At 45.0% G+C, this 22,247-nt stretch overlaps 1 protein-coding gene and 1 long non-coding RNA gene across 7 annotated transcripts in view; both read right to left on the reverse strand.

The window, feature by feature from the left end:
* SH3GL3 (SH3 domain containing GRB2 like 3, endophilin A3) overlaps positions 1-22,247 on the reverse strand; it is a 61,851-nt gene that overhangs the window by 30,733 nt on the left and 8,871 nt on the right. For 3 of the 6 annotated variants that reach the window (XM_037000672.2, XM_073227146.1, XM_073227143.1), the window contains 2 exons: positions 4,156-4,224; positions 1,241-1,313 (listed from right to left, as the gene is read on the reverse strand). In XM_037000672.2, coding sequence (XP_036856567.1) covers positions 1,241-1,313; positions 4,156-4,224 — 142 coding nt within the window. Of the gene's footprint in view, positions 1-1,240; positions 1,314-3,272; positions 3,410-4,155; positions 4,225-19,616; positions 19,750-22,247 lie in introns of those variants that run through there. The other 3 variants (XM_073227145.1, XM_073227144.1, XM_073227142.1) reach the window with 2 other exon arrangements.
* On the reverse strand, positions 13,892-19,609 carry LOC140847285 (uncharacterized). The gene is made up of 2 exons (XR_012127166.1): positions 17,159-19,609; positions 13,892-14,394 (listed from the first exon to the last, which is right to left on the reverse strand). It is a non-coding gene; the product is annotated as an uncharacterized lncRNA (long non-coding RNA).

Genomic DNA, 22,247 nt, shown 5'->3' on the forward strand with positions numbered 1-22,247 from the left:
GACCCTGCTGGGCCGTGGGCCACTCTTTGAGTAACGAGGCCCTAGACACTCCCAGCCCTTCTGGGTCTTGCTCGCCTCAGCCTCAAAGTGCTTTGCCTCCTGGGCCCCAGGCACAAAGCTTCCCTCTCCCCACAGACACCCACCAACACGCATGCACGCCGCCCACTGCTCCCCCTTCCCACTGTCAGGGCCTGTGCTTGGTTGAGGGCCATTAAACGGGCTGGAGGCTGCTCGGCCTCCCTTCCTCTTCTCTGGAAGAACCAGAGGTCTCAGCCCAAGTGGACACTTTCTCTGTTGGCCAACCCTCCCTCCCCCATTCCAACACCAGTTCTTCGAGGACGGGATCTCCGTCCAACTGCACAGTGGGCCCCAGAGCCCACAAAGGCCCCTTTCCTCCAGGAAGCGCTTGCTAACTGTGACCCGGCTGACTTACCAGGGAAGGGACTTCTCTGGTTTACCTCCGTCACCCATGAGGCCAAGGAAGAGACACATTATTGTGGTTTTTACGACTATAATCATAGTCGTATGATTCTATGCTCTAAGGGATTCTATGCTCACCAACCTCTCTGAACACGACTTTTATAAAATTTATGTTTTTAAATTTTTACTTTCCAGGTTTTTAGGTGGTTGGGTCTGTGCTGATTCCTATAGCCAAGAGAATCTCAGTAACTTCAGGCAAATAAATTCCTAAAAGGAAAGGCAGCCTTGGAAACGCACAGAATTCAAGGCGTGGACGCCCTCTCTTGGCTTCCATAGTTTACAGACCCAGGAAAACTGCAAGGCGTGCTGCCCTGGACCTCCTCAAAGCCTCCCGTGGGGAAGCTGGTGTAACCCTGGACCCCCTCATGTTGCTTTTCCCCTTCACCGTGCCTCATTTCTTTAGCATTTGAGCCATGAAATGAAAGCATTTCAAATTAACATGCACCTTTAGAACAGGAGGTGGAAATTTAAAAATAGAAAGAGGAAGTGATGGAGAAAGAAAACATTTGTAAAATGTTTGGTGGGTTTCTAAAGCATCTCATAAAAAATGTCTTTGCTTTGCAGTGGTCTGCTCCATCCGTCATCAGCTGGGGTTCACGGCAACCACCTTTAGCTGCTTGACTTTAAAACTGAACTTCATTATGTGGACACAGGGGGCATTGCTTCTAGGTCACATCAACTGTACGCCAAGTAAACAGGGGCTAAAGGGTCTGTGACAGCAAGTGAATGACAGAATATTTCAAAACATTTCTAACTTTACCTGGATTTGGCTGAAGATATTCTGTGGCTTTTGAAAGAATTTCTGCAACAGCTTTATTGGTAACATCTATTTTCTTTAAAGAAAAACACATAAACACATAAAAATATTGGAAAATGACAATGAATTCACAGAAAAGCAAATAGAGAAGTAATTTGCATTAACTTAATAGTTACAACATTTTTATAATGACTTTAATCCAAATGAATTTTGACATTTTGGGTGAAAGGCAGTATTTTCTCACTTTTTTATTTTGGCACATCTCCTCCTCCTCTGGCAACAATGATGTGGGAGAATACTAATTTCTTTTGCTTTTTTTAAAAAACTAAAATGAGTATTAGTGTAATATTTAGAAAACTTGGACAAGTTGTTATGCTCCACTAGGTTACTGGATATACTTTGTTTTCTCAAAACCAACACTAGACCTTTCTTAGCCAAACTCTCTTTATCTGTCCTTATATGAACCTAAATTTCTGTACTTTCATAAGGATGCCTTAGCAATGACTCATGTTAGGAACCACCCCAGTAAATCCACAATAAAAGAATCATATCCCTAGTATTATCACTAAAACAAGCATTCATTTTCCTGTCAGCAGATGGTGTTAATATCAAAGGTTTCCCCATCAGGCTAAGTCTGAATACTTCGTTCCACAAAACCATTCCTGGACACTAGCTGTTGGTTAACCAGAGAATGAATGTGAGAATGCACAATAAAAGTTAAATGTGCACATTTCAATAGTTTTATTTTATGTCATCAGTAGCCCAAAAGAAGATGTAAAGGAAAAGGAGAACCCAATTCATGAGAAGAATTTAAAAATAAGCAACAATAATGAATAAATATTGTGAGAAATGTATACATCTGTTTGAAAAGCTACTTTTCTAGATGGGAAAACTCAGTTCTGGAAAAATGTAAATCCTCCCCAAATTAACATGCAAATTTAATTCAAACCCCATCTCAATTTCTTCTTTTGTTAAAACTTGGCAAATGAATAATATAGTTAGCTTTATGCTTCACACTACATACAGGATTAAAAAATATGGACCTAAAAAAAACCTATGAAAGTATAAATTATCCAGGAGAATATTTTGAAATAGTGGGGTGGGAAGGATCTTCTAAGCATGATCCAAAACCCAAACATCACAATGAAAAGACAAAAATTCTGACCCCATAAAATTAAAAACGAAACAGTGAAAAGATGCACTACACAAAGTCTGATGAATGTGGAACAATAAAACAAGACACAAAAATCTATGAAGGACAAAGTGTTATTAGTGTCCATGATACTCAGAACTCCCATTAATAAAAAAAGACCACCCAATTAAAAAGAGCAAAAATTTAAACTGACAATCCACAAAAGAGGAGAAATATAAGTTGCCTAAAAACATCTGACAAAATATTCAGAAAAATTGTAATTAAAAAGACTTTCCATTAACCATATTGACAAAATATTTTAATTGATTAGACCCAATATTAGATATTGTTATACAGGTGTAGAGTAAAGGGCCCTTTCATATAAAGCAGGAGTGCAAAATGACTTTGGTTTGAAAATGATTTCCTTGTGGAAATCAAGACAGAAATACCTATTAATAAGCATATTAATGTCTCAGCTATCATACTCTAGGGGTTTATTATCTGGAAACACACCAGCAAACTGCTGTGATATTAAAGAGATGTTAGACCACTTTATTATAGTATTAAAAACTGAAAACAACCTAAATTACAGTCAGTGGGAGATTGGATAAATTATGAAGTGTTCAAATAAAGGAATACTCATTAGTTACAAGTTAAAAAACATAAAGAAGGCCTCAATGTACTGGGAAGATGCACACCATGCATTGCTAAGGAAAAATGGGAGCTGCAGAGTGATTTATAATACAAAAAATTTCATTTTTGTGATTTAAAATGAACTATGATCAACCCAGAGTCCAAAGCCATCTCATCTAGCCTGAAATTGTACTGGTTCCCATTAGATGACTGCGCAAACCCAGAGCCCCAAGACGGGGCATAAATGATGAAGAAATGAAACAAACCTACTTTACAGACGTGCCTGTGCTTGCTGCGTGTATGCGCAACCCGTGTGCGGCGGCACGGCTCCCAGCAACAAGTTTCACAAACTATGAACTCTTCACTATGTCCAGTTCTTCATGAAGACCTTTGAAATGTTTGATCACCTAAATGTTTATGTTTTATTAGAGTTGCAGGAAATTCAAATGATTAGGAAAACCCTGTTTTAAATGTTACGTGAAGTTTGAGGGAATCTTATCCATTGCACTTAAAGCTGACCAGGAAACATGTCAAGGGACAAAGATTCCATAGTCTTCCCTTGAAGCATGTGACAAACATTTCTGTACCAAGCTCATCATATTTGTCTAAACACTTTTATACACATTCACTTTTGCATGATTATCACAATTACCCATGTGAGGCAAGCAGGATACCCATCACCATCCTGTGTCCCAAGTCAGAAGAGAGGAAGAGCGAAGAGCTTCACCAAGCTCACCCTGCGGGTTCTAGTGGCAGCCCCAGGACGGGACTTGTTAGGTGACAACACCTGGGAACAGTCAGTATCTTCCACACACGGGATCAGTCTTTATATAGTTGAAGAGTCTTATCCCAGAAATACATTTTCATTCTCCAAGATCTATCATCACCCTCACTTGGGCCTTTTCCCAGCAATAACTCTCGGCCAGGATTGACCATCTTTTAAGCATTCTGATCTTTGTCCACTGGAGGGAACCAATTAGCCATATCTCCTCCATTATCTTTATTAAGGAATACTTGGGCTTGGAAATGTGAAGGAATTGCCATTTGGATTCCATAATCCACTCCCTACATTCCTACTCTAAAATATCAGTAAATCTCATATGACAGTGAAAGTCAAATTTGTCACACAATTTACATTAAAATGCTCACTTACCCTTTCCATGTCAAGAAATTCATCATCTAGTTTCGTTCCTTCAGCACCACTTATTTTTTCACTAAACAGCTGCAGAAATAAACACAAGTAATTGCATTGTACAACAATCTATTATCACAGTTTTGACCCAAACTGTTACAAACAAAAACAAAAAAACTCTGGTTCAACTGGTTGGCTTTTTTTAGACTAAGTTCTTTAAAAAAAAAATTATTGGGAGGAATAACCATATCTGAAGTCATAGGATAGTATACATTTCTCACTCATTCAACAGATATTTACTATGCACCTACTGTATGTAGAACACATAGTAGGTGCTCTAGTAGCAACAAAGATAAATAAGATGGGATGCTTGTTGTCCAGGAATCCAGAGTTCAGCAGAAGAGCTAATACACAAACACCCAACTGAAATACAAGGGAGGAAAAATAAGAACAATACAAACAGTACTGCATACACATTATAATAAATACATGAAGGGACGGGCATTTCAGTGACTTATAGAAGGCATTCTGCGAGCCTATGGTGTGCGGGGCAAGGCTGGGGATCAGCCTGGACCTGTTTCTGAGAAGGCTGGTCACTGGAGCTGGCTTTTGCAAAATATGGGACATTTTAAAGGCAGCACCAAAGGGAAGGCCTTCTGGCATGAGCAGCATGAAAAAGACCCAGAGGAGGCAAGACCATGGTCCTTTGCTCTTCAGACCAGATGAGCCTCTGCTGTGGGCAGCTGTCCTGTGCACTGTGGAACGTTCAGTATCATCCCCGGCCTCCGCCCACTGGATCCCAGCACACACACCCCGTGCTAACAACCAAATATGTCTCCAGATAGTTAAGAATCACTGGGGTAGGGCAAATTGCTCAAGAAACAGAAAAAACTTGGTTTAACTGTAATCAATAATGCTCAAGGGAGAATGGAAGAAAACAGAAGCTGAAAGGTAGGCAGAGGCCAGACACAGATCCTCAGACGCCAAGCTACCAGGATGATGGACAAGCCCCTAAAGATTGCCCAGCAAACACAATGCAGTCAGGAAAATCGTTCAGAAAGGCGGCTCTGGCTCCAGGGCGGGCTGGGTTAGAGAACAAGAAGGAAGGATAAGCAGCAGAAAACAAGTAAATCATTTTATTTAGAAATATACATCGACATAATTTGTTTATACCTGTAAAATATTTGTATGAATTTAAAAATCAGTAATAAGAGGTGGAGAGGTAACATTAATGTTTCTTAAATATTAAGTGTGGTTTAATGCTACTACTTATATTACTATTGCTTCACATACAATATTATTATTTAAAAGTATGTATATAAGTGAAGATTGTATTTACTTCAATTTGAGGTGTGATAAGGAATTATTTGAATAGAGTGGACAGGAAAGATTACAAAACTGGCCACCACTCTCCATCTTCCCTGTATCAACATGTCTGCAGTCCCTCCCATCCAGAGGTGGAGTCTACTGCCGCACTAGAGAATCTGGGCTGAACTTGTGACTTCTCATGTCCCACAGAAACAAGCCTAGGGCTTACCAAACCTTGTTACTCATTCTCTTGAAACCCTGTGGCCATCATGTGAACAAGCCCAGGCTGATTTGCTTGGTGGTGAGAGACAAACGGTGCACACACCCGTCAAGACAACCGGTCAATTCCCAGAATCAGAGCCCCCAGGTGACCTGCAGCTGACTGTAGATATACAAGGCAGTCCATCTGAGACCAGCCTAATCTGCTGACCCACGGAGACATGAGTCAAATAAATGGCGGCTATTTGAGACCACTGACTGTCGGAGTGCTTTGTTACTCAGCAGAAGCTAACTGATACATTGGACAGTGGTTCTTGTTTTTCAGGCTCAGTACAGAAGTCAGAGGGGATAATCCTTGCGCCTTGATACAACAGGAACAATGGAGAATCCCACTGACACACATCAAGCCATGTTCCAAACAGATGCATCCATCATTTAGGTCTCCCAAATATCTTTTGGTTCAGTAGTGAAATCACTTAAAATATTGGTTAACTTTGGAGATAGTACCTGAGAGTCTAATGAAAGTTACACCATCACCCCCAGGAAAAACACTCCACACTGTGCTGCATGGCAGACTGCAAACATGGCCACAATGCTTTGCAGCTCCTCCACTCAAAGCAGAATCTATTTCTCCACCCTGTGACGTGCTTTGGTTGGTAGAATAGCATGTAAGCAACACTGTGTGGGTACTAAGTTCGGACCTTATAGATACTTTATAGCTATAAAGAGGCTTTATAGATACTTCTGTTCACTCTCTGAGGTCCACTGTAACCATCTCCATGTAAGTAAGGCCAGCCTAGCTTGTCAGAGCATGAGAGCCCAGCGGGAGCAGAGATAAAGCTGTCCCAGGTGAGCCATTTCAGAGCCCCAAGCCTCCAGCTCACCTGGCCAACAACAGGTAAGCCTGAGCCCAGCTGAGATCAGCCAGACAGAAGTCACACCCAGTGAGCGCCGCCCAAACTCTTGACCCACGGAACTGTGAACTAAATAAACGGTTTTTGTTTTAAGTCCCTATGTTTTGGAGTGGTTTACTGTACAGCACAAGCTGACTGATATAGTTGCCTGTCATTTCAGAGGGCTACTAGAACCCTCTGTGGAAGCCTGAAGATCCTTGTTTTAAGACAAAAATCTCTTTGGCATTGAGAATTGGACCTGAAACTTCCTTCACGTGAATCAGTTCTCACTGGTTCCAGTTCTACTTGCTCTATTTTCAGGAAGTGGAGTGTCTAATAGAAGGACAAGTGTTTCCACTTTTAAGAACAGAAACTAGTGAGATTACTATTCGTTTCTCGTTTGGAAAGAGACACCATGTGGGATGTTTTCAACAGGAGTCACAGGCAAGGGTCATGATCATTCTGCTGCTTTTCCTGAATTCCCCAGATATATTCAGCTGTTTTGAGAAAGCAAGCATAAATACACATACGGTATTAGCTCTTTACACCCTTGATGATATTTGATAATTCATCATTCAACAAATACTGTTGAACATCTACTATGTGTAAGGCCCCTTAATAGGTGCTTGGGAAATAAAGATGAGAAAGGCAGGCATGGTCCTGCAGGGCCCCAAACCTCATCCCAGAGTTATAGAAACTGCAGTCCTATTTCTTTTAAGTGCTGGGAGCTAAATTTAAATACTCAAGCTTCTACTTTTGGTCAAGGTGACTAGATCAATTCAACTCTGATACACTCCCTATGCTCTGAATATAGACCAATGATAGATTAAATATTAAGAAAAGAAAAGGAAAACCAGAAAGATTCGCAATGCTTAAAAACAGAACAAAACTTTTTGGTGGGGGCCGGGGGTGGGGCGCGCAATCAGAAAAGGACCAGAAAGACAGCTCGATGAGCAGGGCTGGGGTGTCAGGCCACCGTCTGTGGTCTGCCAGAGCTCTGGCCGCCAGGGGTCTGGTTCCTGTTGCGCAAAAAGATATCAAAAAGGGCTCCTCAGACAAGACCCTGGAATCAAACTCCACTTGAAGCCAGGGGACGGGGAGGAAGGGGAGGCTGAAAAAATATCCAGATGCAAAACATTGTCTAAAGTTAGTATGTCCGGCCACCTGCAGAACAGAGAGGTTGGAGAACAAAGAACCAATCAAGTCAGCCCCCAGCTCTGTGGCTTGATCGAGATGTCCCCAGTATCACCGCAGAACAGAAACCACCATTCAGCACAGGGGCCTGGGGAGTCGGGGAAAGAAGTCACAGCCACTAGACAGAATGAGCACAGAAGGGGTAAAAGTGACAAAAAGACACCCCTCAATTAAAATTAAGCCTAGAAATATAAAGTCAAAGGCACATGAGGAAATAAGTAAGACAGCCAACAAAATTTCAGTTCACTACATGAATTCGCTCCTGTTGGAAATGATCTTAGGAAGCAATATGACAAATACTTTCTATATATGTTTAAGATACTATCAGTATGCTAAATGAATGAATAAGCACTATTAATAAATAGCAAGCCATTCCAAATTCTACAAAAGGGAAAAAATTTAAGTAACTAAAAAAGTTAGAAATCTTGGAAAAAATACATAGTCATGAAAATTTTAATTTAAATAGATGGAATAAACTCCACTCTGGGTACAATCAGGGAAAGAACTAGCAAACTGGAAAATATTACTAGGAACTCACCCAAAGAACAGAAAGGGTTAAAGGAGAGTTTTATTTATTTTTTAATATGAAATATCAGTTCATCAATATGGAGAATAACTGATAGGCTTCAAGATATATTTGATAGGCCTCCCAGAAAAAAAGTAGAGAATATAGGAGAATCAGTATTTTAAGAGTTAATAGCTTTTTTTCCCCTACAATTGAAGGAAGGCATGAGTCCACACTTTGGAAGTATACTCAACTGCCAAGCAAGAGAAATATTAATTCACACCTAGACATGTCTAGATTTCAAGAATAAAATATTCTAAAGCTCTCATGGGGGAAAAAAGCAACCAAAGCAATAGTAAGATTGACATGTTTCTCTTCAGCAACAGCAGATACCAGGAGACAACAGAGGGGCAGCTCTGAAGTGCTGAGAATAAGTGAAAATCCAAGGAAACTGCTTTTCCACCGGGAATTGAAGGAACAAATATGAAGAGGGAACTAAATCTTCAGGAAGAGGCCGGCCGGAAGGCCAGTGATTTTGGGCCCCCGGTCCACGTAACCCCACACACTCAGATTCTAAAGCTGAATGCATACAGAATATTGAACAGGTTGAGAGGAATACAGGCCGATTGTAAACACTTGTTTTTTTCTCTCTATGGATACAAATACGTTTTCAGATCTGATGGTGAAGAACGGCACTCTTGACCCTCTCCCGCCTCTGCCCCTTCCCACACAGCCTCCGTCCCCTGCTGTCCCGTCCATCCCAGCCCCCCAGAGTGGCACACCCCCCCATCAGCCCACCTCACCTCCAGGGCAGCAGCCCCATCTAGCTCACAGCCCTGCCCCTTGGAAACATGGACCACTTTTCCAATATGTGATGCTGGGAAAACTGTGTCGGCATGGAAACAGATGCAGCTCACTCTCACCACACACGAGTCGCGGCAGATGGGTCACACTGCTGGGAGGTGATCCCCCTGAGGACTCACTTGTTTCTGCAAGTCTTACAAGCAAAGGCTCTGCTTCCTTCCTCCCTGACCATCTTTTCAAGGATGTTTGTGTGGCCACTGGTCTGAGAAGATATAGTGTCTCTCTTCCCAGGGAAAGGACAGGTCTGTTTAGCGTCCAGTCTGACAGACAGTGTCTCCCTCGGGAACAAAGGTCAGCCAGGCTTGCTGCCCATTACAAAAGATTCAGGTTCCCTAGGCTCAGGGCTCCTCTCCCATAACATTTACGATTTTCTCACTGTTGCAGGACCTTCCAATCTGCGTTCTGCCCAGGAACTGAGCTTGTTGTCTGCTGCTGTCTTAGCCCCCTCCCCACCCTTCTGCATCTCCTGGGAGTGGGGAGGGGTCACTGGCTCCCTTCACACCTGCTCTGTGGGAATCTGGACTTGGGGAGCTGGCACAGGACAGTGATGATACCATGGCTACTGCTATTGCCATGAAAAATAAAGTTTCGTCTCCCTCTGCCCCAGGAGCCTTTTGTCATTCATGAAAGTGAGCAAGCTAACTGGTTAGCTTGAAATAAAGAATAGCTTCATGATCTGGAACTGGAAAAGATGTCTTAAACAGAATACATACATAAAAGCATTTACCGTAGGGCAAACAAAGGAACAAACCTGACTACATTAAAATTAAGAACTTCCATTCATCAACAGACACTATTAAGAGAGTTGGAAAAGATGCCTGCAATAATAAATTATATAATATCAACAAACAACTGACAAAGGTTTGGGTCCCAAATGAAGATAAATCCTATAAATCAATAAGAAAAACAAAGCCCAATAGAAAAATGGGCAAAACAGTTGAACGGACCCTCACAAAAGAGGAAATCCAAATGGCAAATAAATATATCGTGCTCAACCTCATTCAAAATCAGAGAAATACAAATCAAAATGAAAACCACCATGGAAAACCATTTTTTAAAACAGTTTGGCATTACCTAGTAATGTACACCATATGGACCAACATTTCTACTCCTAGATGTGTCCCCTAGGAGACACGTTGGAGAATGTTTATACTTTGTCACAGATAAAAACTGAAATCAACCCAGAAGTCCACCAACAGGGGGATGGATAAATAAATTGTGGCATAGTTACACAATGGTATTCTATATTGCAACAAAAATGAATGAACTGTAACTACACAGAACACGGATGGCTCTTAAAAAATAATTGTTGAGTAAAAAGTTAAACACAAAAAGAAAATACACAACATGACTTCATGCTTAGAAGTTCAAGAAATTGCTAAAAGTAGCTATAGTATTTAGGGATGCATACTTAGGTTGTAAAACTAAACAAAAGCAGTAAGTGGTGGCTACGAAAAACAGGATAGTAGTTACTTTTAGGGAGAGAAGGATGTAACTACAGGGGACAGGGTTTCTGGAGTGCTAAATATTCTATTTCTTGTCCTTGATGGGGTCATATATGACTGTTCAGTTTATAATCACCCAGCAATCTACACACTTAGATCTTATGCCATTAAAAATTGGCACACACACACAAAAACTGGAGAAACAATACCCCAGGTCATGGAACTGGACACTGCTGGTGTTCCAGAAGTCCCCAAGAATCCCCCTTGTGACAATACCTTCTGCCTCCCCTCACCAATTAGCACCATCCTTTTACCCCCAAGTGTGCACTATTAAATACTATGGCTTACCTTCATCTGTTTCTTATTTTTACATAAATGAAATCAATTGAATATTTGCATTTGGGACAGAAAACTGTTCCTCGTAAATCAATTAATTACTGCGACATATATGCTTCTTTCAACATAATATCTTTGTAGTGAACTGAATATAGTTCAGCTGAAACAAAGATGACACTCAAGAACTTTACAAATGTGTGTGAAGTCATCGTTGAGAAGATCAATTTAGATTTAACCAAACAACATTATCCATGACATTAACTCAGTGGTGTTCATTTGAATTTTATTGCTTTGGTAGTTTTATTTGCATTTAATTTGAAATAAGTTTGGAATGTATACTTGACTTAAAGCTATAAACATACACTTAGTTGTATATTTATACACATTAAGCAAAAAGCCATTTTTCACATAATGTTATCCCAAACCCTGGGCCCTGAGATTTTTGCCCCTAAACCTCTTATGGACACGTACCTACAGTATACAATCTACCCACTACAAGGAAGCTCAGCGAAGCTGCCTGAGGACAGCACAGATGGGAGGGCAGAGGGTGGAAAACAATCCCCACACACTGGTTTCCCATTATTGTCTCTGTCCTCACCGAAAGGAAGCCGAAACCCGTCGTCTACGACGGCCACGACAGAGCTACCAGTGCCCTGTACCTGTGTGCCCCGTGATCATTCGCTTTTGATGATTGATCACTTACGATGTTCATTTCTTGCTGATCCTCACTCATTTATGATTTCTGCCTCTAGCTGCTCTTAGGAGTAGATGGGAAAATCCCATTCAACAAAGGCTGGCCATGCCCTGGCTTGACTGGGAAGCCGACCTGGACACCGGGCCCCACGGAGCGGGGGACAGGTGTGTGAACTGCAGAGAGAGAGCAGCGCGAAGTCCAGTGCGAGGGAGGCGCCCCGGCAGGCGGGAGAGACTGGATGAAGGACGCAGGGCAGGAGTTACGCCTCGCAGAACAAGGGGCACACGGGGCTAAGAGGAGAAGGGCTTTCCTGGGTGAAGGGAAAGCGCGAGCCAGGGCACCGGGGGATGCCGCAGGTGGGCACGCCAGACACACAAGGCGACGCATCTCGCGTGGTCCCGCAGTGGAGGGTCTGGGTGGCCACTGCGCTCGAAAGGGAGGTCGAACGCGATCATGAAGGCGCCGACACCAGGCCGTACTTCTCCGAGGTCTTTATTCCAGAGTCGTGGCAGATCTTTCCGAGAACAAGTTTCCTTTTTATTACCGAGTAACCAACATCCCACAAGTTTGACATTCAAAACCGAGACCTAGTTCTATCTCAGTATTTTTAAACAATTTCTCGAAGACCCTCCCGACCCCGTGCCTCTGAGCTCTACACTGTGACCGGTGGATGAAGGGTGGAAGGTCAGGGGGAAGGCATCACAGGGACACTCGCAGACAAGCCCAGACCAGGAAAAGTAGAACATTTGTGCAACTTGCACTCTGACGATCTCATCACGCAGTTGTTGGGTCTCTGTGGATTTATCATGAGGACCGACGCGATGCAATTATGTTTTAAAAGGATTGTTTTCAAACTTCTCTAAAGTTTGGAAGGAAAAAAGATATGACCTTTTTAAAACGTGAGAAGCAGGGAAGCGTGGCTGGCAGCTCCATCATCTGGGTGATGAGCCTTCTCTAAGTGCTCTAAGAAGAATAACACCCCATGTGCAGGGGCTGCTGGGAGACACAGCAAGGTGACAGACAGGCTGAGGTGTGGGAACAGAGCGCCGATCACGCTGTGACAGTGTGTGCGTGTGTGACAGTGTGTGCGCGTGAGGGAGGCAGGCAGGAGGGAGGGAACAGAAGCGGGGGGAACGGGGTGACGGGGGGGACAGGCTGCTAGCCGGGCCACACTGCCTGGTGCCTTTGTTTGGCCTCCCCCACAAGGGCAGGGAGACAGGGGCTTTCTAATGCTAACCAGCAGGAAAACCACACTTCAGCAGCTCCCGTCAGAACCAGGAACAGCTCCCCTGACACCAGGACAAGGAGGGCGTCGCGCTTCCCCGCCGGGGCTGCTGCTCAAGAGCAAAGGCTGGAGAACAGAGGCACGTCTGACTCAAGGAGCCGTTTTGAAATGAAAACTCTCGGGTCCTTGGAGAGGCCCACAAGTAGGTTAATGTCAAATAAATGTCGAGTTTTAAGAAAACAAAGGCTGATAAACCCATTTTACACAAAGGTTTTTTTTTAATCGACATATATCTCCATCTTGTACAGCAGTAAATAGCTTATGTCAGTGCTCAGGCGGTAAGAGTCCCCGAGGGGCTTTCTGAGGTCCCTGCTAACGGGACAGAAGCAGGGATGGGCCGAGTCCCCTGAAGCAACAGGTGACATTTATCCCACTGAGGGGACCTGTGAGGGCCACCCCAGGCGTCCTTGTGGGACCCAGGCCCTAAGCCCCTGCACCACACGCCTCTCCACAGGGAACTCCCTGTCCTCCCGACACTGTGCAGAACCTCAGGGCAGGCAACCCGCCATCCAAGGACCCGGTGCTCTCAGGCCCAGTACAGCCCCACTGGCAGCCTTGCCCCTTGCCCTGGACCCCTGTGAACCCGCAGCCGTGCAACACCAGGGCGCCGTGCCCTACGAGCCCTGTCCGGGCTGGGGTGCCGGGAAGAGATCCCAGGAGGGACGTGAAGGTCAACAGGGCAGCTCCTCAGGGGCCAAGGGGCCTTGGGCGGGAGGACGAGCACATGCACAGCGCGTGGGAGGGACGGAAACGGGCTGCCTCCCTGCGACCCTGCAGACCCGCAGGCAGGAGGGTCTGCGTTTCCAGACTTTGCATCTTATAGGCAGCAACAGTAGCAGTACACATAAAACATTGTACTTATTTAGTATTATAAATTAACATATACAATCACAGCTATAAAACACTTATTAAAAGGTGTTAATATAAAATATTTTATAAAACAATACTATTAATTTTTAAACCAATATTACTATCATATAACAAAGTGTTTCCAACTCTTCATTTTCTTAAGAAAAAACACTTCCTTTTTTCATACTATTGCTGTTGTTGCATTTTAATAAGGACCTTTAAATACTAAAATTATAGGAATAATATAATCCCTAAAATCAAGTAAATCTCTCAAGTCAGGATTTGATAGAAACTCCCTTTTTCTCCTTATTTGTTCTTATATTTTCTCACTTTGCTAAGGACCAGTGACCGCTTCAAAGATGGCCCGACGCTCCCTGGGGCGCTGCAGAGCGGCTGTGAGGGGACAGCAGGGGCTGCTGCCGCCCTACTTCTACCGCAGTCCTGCAGGCGGCCTCCGGGGGGCGCACGGTCTCCGGTACAGACACAGCGCCTGAGCCCACCAGCATCCTTTCCAATCTGTGCTTCCAATTGGCCGGTTTTCTTTTGGGGAAGCCTGCATGCTGCGCTCCTGCTCAATGGTGGACACGCTCAGGGGTCCTTCACAGCCAGAACACTGATGACTCATTCGCCTCTTTCCACTCTGGCCGCCAGGAGGCTGCACATCAAAGCTGAGGATCAAGCACAGCAGTGCCATTACCCTTTTTAATAAGGACCTTTAAATATCTGTATTTACATGTAGATATCCTCCCACAGACCTCCACGAGCCTTGATTTACCACGTTTACATTTTCCCTGATTATGACTTATTATTCGTATTATTTTACTTTTTGAATTTCTTACAAGCTGCTTCAAATATTATTGGGGACAAGAGAATATGAATAAACAAATATTTTTTTAAGTTACAATTAAACAATTTTGCTAAAACAATTCACAGATAAGCAATGGCTGAGGCAAATGTGGTGTCCTACACATAATAACCAAACTGCAAAGCAAAAATCATTAATGCCACCAAATTAGGCATTAAGGGCCAAACTCACATAACCAAAGTAATCTTTTTCCCCAAAAGATATAACATAGTGGGCCATCAGCTTTATTTAAAATTCACACAGCTTCTAAACAATAAGAGGCACTTTTCTTCTCCATGAACAAAGACGTGTTATTCCTATGTGAATAAAGCAAAGACTCTTTCTCTTCTATCTACATGAAGCAATTCTGCATTTCTATACAAAATGAGGTATTTTGCACCAGGCAGAGCCATATTACAGAACTGCTGTGCATTCAGTATGAAGTGGTCTGATTGCACATGCATTAATAACAAAAAGCACTTTGTATGACCAAATAAGAAAAAAAAATCCTTCAGCCATCCATGACACCCGCCTCTGTCTTTCCTGTAACACAGGCGCTGACAGGCAAACCCTACGTGAATGCATCCACTCCCAGCCCAGCCCACGGCAGGCTCCGTGAGGATGGAGGGAGTGTGGGGGCTCCAAGTGCAACGACCACATCAAGGGAACATGGAACTCCACGCCCAATATTTTTGAGCACTGTTTATGTTTGACTTTTTTCCAAGATCATAATTGAAATAGGTTTTGTGACATTATGAGGTGGGTGGGAAGAGCAGGGAAGGACTCCCCCCAAAGTGACTGCAAACTCCGTCAAGACAGCAAAGGGTAGTTTCTACTTATTCTAGGGTTAAATGTCTAAATTATTCATGTTTCTTGGTATTCGAGGAGGCCCTATAAAGACAGCATATTCTTTAGAGAACTTTGCCCTCTATCCATCTCCAACTTTTTCAACATGTAAATATGGTTCTTCTATTCAACAGGAACCAACGCTGGCCAAATTGTGAGACTTAACAGGAACCGACACTCATCACACCAATACAATTAGATTTGACATATGAAGTCCTAACTTAAAATTCTTCATTACCCCACTGAGCAACAAAGGACTGAGAAGTTCTGATCTCCTGGGTGAAACAGGTGAGGGAGCAGGAAATCTGAGCTCCTTTAAAGCTGGAGTCCCTAGTAATCATTTGGAAGGAAACGTGAACTTCGTCCTAACAGTCCTTACCCCGCTCCTACATGTGCTCTGTGCCCCCTCAGAGCCCACCACACACCCCGGGCACCAGACTGTCCAGTCTGTGAGGCAGCCTAGGAAGGCGCCACAAGGTTGCGATTGGAATCACGCATCCCGCAGATGCTGTACCCTGTGCTCCGCAATCCCCATCTGCTTTCCATTTCCGGACTGGTGAGAGGAACGCGTCTGACTGAGGAGCAGGTCATGCCTGAACCATGAACTAGACCCTCGGAGACAAGGCTGTAATTGAGGCACATAGTTATTATCACTAGACCTTTTCCTAAACTAGCAGTGACCCCATGGACATCCTAACCCCACTGACTGTTCCTATACAAAAGCCTGTTCCTATACAAAAGAGCCGGTCCAAACCACACAAGCAGCCCGACACTGCTGGGAACCCCTCCTGGAGGCGGTGGTCCCTGCATCTCATCAATAACTTTCCTGCCTCGTCCATCCAGAACCTACAGCTGCCAGGCACCAACCCTGAGGTGTGGAGACAACAGACTCACTGCACTCCTGGGGTGCGGCTGCCCGACCTGGGAACAGTGCCTGCAGGCATGTGCACATTCTCAGGTCAGGAAAGAGGGACCACAGGTGGCCTCGGCTCCTACAGGACTACATCCATTTGATATTGTCAGAAAATGGATGGAGAAGGCAAAAGAGAGAAACTGTCAGCCAAAAAGAGCTGCCCAAGATGCCGTGGAGCAGAGCCGTCCCACCGGGGACCCCAGCTCAGGCTCCGGCCTTGGCCATGGAGGGCAGGGAGGGCACTGTGAGCAAACCGTGTGTCACATCCCTGCGCCTACACTAGGCCCATTCATGGGCAAGAAAACCGAAACACAACAGTCTAGGGCCTACGACCAGAATTTGAAGCATAAGAGAACAGAAACGATTCCTCGAGGACTAGGAACAAGGGCCTTGCAGCCCACAGCTTTCCCGCAGGAAGAGCAGGGACTGCTCTGGGCTCTCAGGGGATGAGGGCGCACCGCCCCACCGGGCCACACACAGGAGAGGGGCGCGCATCACACAGAAGGAACGGGGGAAGGAAGAAGAACTTTAGCCAAATCGTAGGACACGCAGGGCCAAGAGGGGCATGGCAGGAGGAGACGAGCCACGCCCGAAAGACGGGGCAGCCGGCCTGGCCATTCCAACGGACAGGTGCCCGGATGTCAGGCTGCCTCTGTGGGCTGGATTGGGTCCCCTGAGGCTTTTGTGCAGGAACAGCCAGAGCAGCTAGGATGTCCGTGGGGAAAAGAACGAAAAAAGGAAACCAAGTCAGGGGCTGGACTGTAAGAGAGTTGAGAATGACCCAGCAACTCCACCCACAGGTTTACACCCAAAGACCAAGTATCTGTACCTGAGCGCTGCTGTTCTGGAACGTGTGCGCCCACAGCTCGCACGCTGGACCCCTAGCCCCCAGGTGATGGTCTTTGGAGGTGAGGCCCGGGAGGCAATCACGTTTAGATTCAGTCACGGTGGCTGTCCTTCTAAGGCGAGGAATCTAGAGCACCCCCTCTCCTCCGTGTGAGGAAACAGGATGACGACAGACATGTGCCCCTGGGGACCAGGTCCACCGGCACCACCATCTCGAAGCCCCCAGCCCCCAGAACTGGGAGGAAGTGTCTGTGCCGTGAGCCACCCGGTCTGTGGGACTCTGTCATGGCAGCCCGTGCCGGTTAGTACCAAGCAGCAGGATGCTGCGGTAAAGCGCACAGAGATGCGGAAGCCCCTGTGGGACGCAGTGATGGGTTGAGGCCGCTGGGGTCTTGGGTGCAAGCTGGAAGTCAGGATGTAGGGGCGGTTCTGGTGAGATCTCAGGAAGAGAAGAGGAGACCGGAGAGGCTGCTCCCACCTTCCTGGAGGGGGCACGAGTAAGGGCGAACAGAAGGTCAGTAAATCGGAGAATAAAGGCCATCCCAGGGAGGTCTCAGATGGAGATGAGCAACATATTACTGGACAATGGAGGAAAGGCGGTCCTTGCTACAATGTGGCAAAAAACGTGGCTGAACAGGGTCTAGTGTTTTGTGACGGTAGAATCTGAGCTCAATGAAACTGGATACTCAGCGGAGGAGACTTCTAAGCAAAACCGTGAAGGAGCAGATGGGTTTCTCCTGACTTCTTCTAGGTAAGTGAAAGAGGAGAGAGATTAACTGAAGAAGGAATTGTGGATTGAAAAAGGGACCAGAGCCTTAAGATTTGAGAAACTCTCAGCCTATCCACACTGCAAAGATGAGAAAGCTTATTGTTCTGAAGAGATCACAGAGTGTGGGGCTGAATGCCACCTGGTAAAGAGATTCATACGGGTGTGAATCATGGACGTGATGCGCCACCCCAGCACAAGCACTGGCAGTCTGAGCTGAAGAAGGCTGACACAGGATGAAATGAAAGGCCTTCTCAGACCTGCAGGACTGGACAGAGAGCTCTTCAGCTGTGAACACGCGCTGCCCTTCGAGAGCAGAGAAGAACAGTTCCTAGGGCTATTCGACGATGGTCACGGCTGCCTCCTTGGTGTCAGGGTGGCAGTGGCGGGCCCTCGGGCCCCGCCGGCCAGATGGCACACACCTGAAGCTCTGCAGGCAGGACTCGGACCAGCAGAGGGGCAGAGAAGGGACCACCACCCAAGCTGGTCTGAAGGCAGGATCACCAGTCAGGTGGGTCCTGAAGACAGAGCGTCAGACCAGAGACGGATTCTTCAGCCTTTAAAGATCTAATGGCAATTGCCTCACTAGGTTTTGGATAGGGGGGGGAACCTTTGCCCCCTCCTTCTGATTCCTCCCATTTGGAATGGGTGTGTCATTCCCAAGCCTGCCCATCATTGTATTTTGGAAGCACACACCTTACCCGGTTTCACAGGTTCACAGCTGCAGAGGGATTCTGCCTCGGCATGAATCTTACCTTGAGTCTCACACCTGACTTGAGGGTATGTGAAGAGGCTCTGGGTGGACACTGGGATTCGGGCTTGGGGACGCTGGGAAGGAATGACTGTTTTGTGCCTGTGAAGGCGAAGTCCAAACCCCCAGAGTATGTGGAGGTGGAGCCGTCAGGAGGAATGGTCTACACAAGGTCACGAGAGTGGGAGAAATCCTCATGATGGGGCTCGGGTCCTTACGAGGGGGGCCAGAGCTCATGCTCTTCACTACGTGAGGACGTGGCAGGGAGGAGGCAGCCTGCAGGCCGGGAAGACAATCCTCAGCAAAAGCCAAGTCTGGGGGCTCCTGGAGCTTGGACGTTCAAGCCCCAGAAGTGAGTGTCTGTTGTGTAAACCGCCCAGTCTGCGGTTGTTTGTCAGAGCGGCCAGAGCTAAGAGAAGTACTCAGAGCGGGACTATTCACGTATTTCCACAAATACTAGGTGCCCATTGTGTGACCCTGGGGCTGGGAGTTTAGCAGTGAACAAAACACATAGGTCCCAACCCTCACGGTGGCTGTGCCATCCAATACATACCCACGTGGCCACATGTGGCCATTTAAATTTAAATTTTAATTACAATTTATAAAATTTTAGAACGCTATCTCTGTCACACTAGCCACATCTCAAATGCTCACTAGCCGTGTGTGGCTAGTGGCTGTCCCATCGGGCAGCTCATATCCTACAACATTTCCATCATCACGGAAAGTTGTCCTGGGCAGCCCTGGGCTAGAGCGAGGCCCTCCCTGTTCCAGAAAGTAAGTAACTGCAAACTTCCCTTGAGAAAACTGAACTATAAATCGAAGCCTCTCCTGTTTCACCACCCCCAGTCTGACAGACTAGACCTCATGGACTGAAACTAGACACAATCAGGCCACTATCTTTAAGAGAAAGGGAGGAAAAATCACCTGAGAGAGAAAGTTAGTAGTTCAAAATAACAGGAGCAGTCTGAGAAGCGCAAGTCAGCTCACCCACGAGAGTCAGAAGGCGATGAAAGGAAATGTGAGCAGTTCATTTTATTCCTATTCCCAAGTGGGATTCGTGATGACACTGCATCTCTGGAAAAAGGACAGACATCAGGATTGTCATAGAGAAACATCACTGTTAAACTAGAAACAGAACAGCATCGAAAAGCCAGCTTGTACGTCAAAGCATAGAGACTTAGAAGACAAGCAGGAAAATTCTCAGTTAAAGGAAAAAGTCAAGAGATTATTATGTTTGTAGAAAGAAAAGATTTGGAGAACAAGTCCCAGTGAGAATAAGAATTACAAACAGGAAAACAACACAAAGGTCTAACCACAGAGGATTAGCTAAATGAACCATTTGAAGATACAGGACGGTGGATGGATGAATATACTTAAGATATATATAAATTTGAAAATGAAAAGCAGAAAAAAATGGAAAATATTACAAGGTAATTTACAAAAGATGACATGCACATGACCAGTGCATATATGAAATACAAATGTTTCAATATACTGAAAACAAGAGAAATCAAGATTTCCTATATGAAACCAATTGAAATCATAATCAATTTTGATATGAGATCAAAATAATGGAACATGTTTTAAAAACTCAAATGGCAAATTTTAAAAAGAATAACAATACCCAGTGTTGGCAAGGATATGCTAAGCAGGTACTCTCAACCACCACCAGGTGAGAGAAAAAATTACAATACTCTTTTTCTTAGGTAATAAATTGGAAATGCCTGTCCCTCCTTAATGCTATCTTCTTTTAATAAGAAAATTAACTCCTTTCCCCACAACAGACTTCAACGCTACCCCCATTCTTTCTGGAATATTTGTCTGTCACAGGCAGAAAACATCAAATCTAAGAACTCCACCACTGACAGACCAAAAAGGCTAGAACAGCTTTCTTCAACATAGCCCAAACCAGATATTTTCTGCACAAAGGAGATATTTCCAACTGAAAATGTAATCAACCCTTGAGTCTCCAAACCTTCAGGAGTGCGGGGGAAGGAAGCTCTGCCATCCTAATGCACGACCGTGCTCTTTCACACACCTGAATAAAGGAGAATACTGCATGCTTCCTTCAGCCACGCTGAAAAATATGTGCCTAGTTTAATGCAACACAGGTCAAAAACAAATTACGCCATTTCTGAGCTGAACTGTATCGAACGGCAGTGGGAAGGGGAGGCAGAAGGAGCTAAAATGCAGCTCCATCTCAGGAACACAAAACTGGCAAATAAATCACTGTTCAGTGCCTGCCTGGTCTAGTGTCACCTCACGCCTGGTGCCAGGGTTACCCAGGGAAAGATGACCTCAGCATGATTCTGTTCTGTGATGGGAATTAGTTCCCTCAATCCACAGAGCGAACAAACAGGTGCCAGAAAAGAGACAGCATGTCCCACCAATGCTCTTCCAAGGTGCATCCCACCTCAGCACAACGCAGAGCAAAGGCCCGAGAGCTCGGTGACCCTCCAGGCTCATCCCAGCCCCACGGAGACCACCTGTGCGCTGTGAAAACTGCTGCAAAATCTCTGGGTGCCTTGGTTTTCTCATTTGCAAATAGAGACAATTGCAGCTTCTTCACAAAGCTATGAGAATTGTAGGAGATAAAGCCTGTAACGTGTGCCTGGCAGGTGGTGGTGATTTTATGACTAAATCAAACAGTGATAAAAATGGAGTTGGTCATTACTTATGGCAGCAGTGTAGATATTTATTTTGACAGACCCCAAAGGGACAGAAAGAAAAATAATAGCACAAGGGTGGTAGGATTAAAGGGTATTTTTTTAACCTTAAAAATATATTTGTTTGTGTTGTAATAGTTTTAAAATGAAAATAGGAGAAATGACTGTGACGCCTAGAAACAACTAAAAATTAATTTTCATTGAAAGCACTTTATCTTGAAAACACAGTAAATCTAGTTATGTGGACAAAGAACCTGAAGACCCTCAGTGAGTGGTCACATGACACAGGCACACCACAGAGACATGGCGGCCGGGTCCAGACCACCGCAGGAAAGCGAGTCGCCCAGCAAAGTGAGTCAAATCGATTTCTTGGTCTCCCAGTGCACGTATAAGCTTTGTTTAAAAGACACTGTAGTTGATTAAGTGTGCAATAGCATTATATCTTAAAAAAACAATGTACACACCTTAATTTAAAAATACTCTATTGTTAAAAATTGCTGACCATCACCTGAGCCTTCAGTGAGTTGTCATCTTTCACCTGGTACAAGTCTCTGCCCCGTGCTGACGGCTGACCTGATTGGTGGCTGCTGAAGCCTGGGGTGGCTGGGGCAATTTTTTTTTAACTGATGTATAGTTTACACATAGTATCATATTAGTTTCAGGTGTATAATATAGTGACTCAACAATTGTGTACATTACAAAATGCTCCCCACAATTAGTTACCGTCTGTCACCACACAAGTTATTATACTATTGACTGTACCCCCCATGCCGTGCCTTCTGCCCCTGACCTATCCACTTTATGTTGGAAGTCTGCACACCCAAGTGCCCCCCACCCATTTCGCCCATCCTCGTCTGGTAACCGCCAGCCCCTTCTCTCAGTCATGAGT

This window comes from Manis javanica, chromosome 18 (assembly GCF_040802235.1).
Source record: "Manis javanica isolate MJ-LG chromosome 18, MJ_LKY, whole genome shotgun sequence".
NCBI lineage: Eukaryota > Metazoa > Chordata > Mammalia > Pholidota > Manidae > Manis > Manis javanica.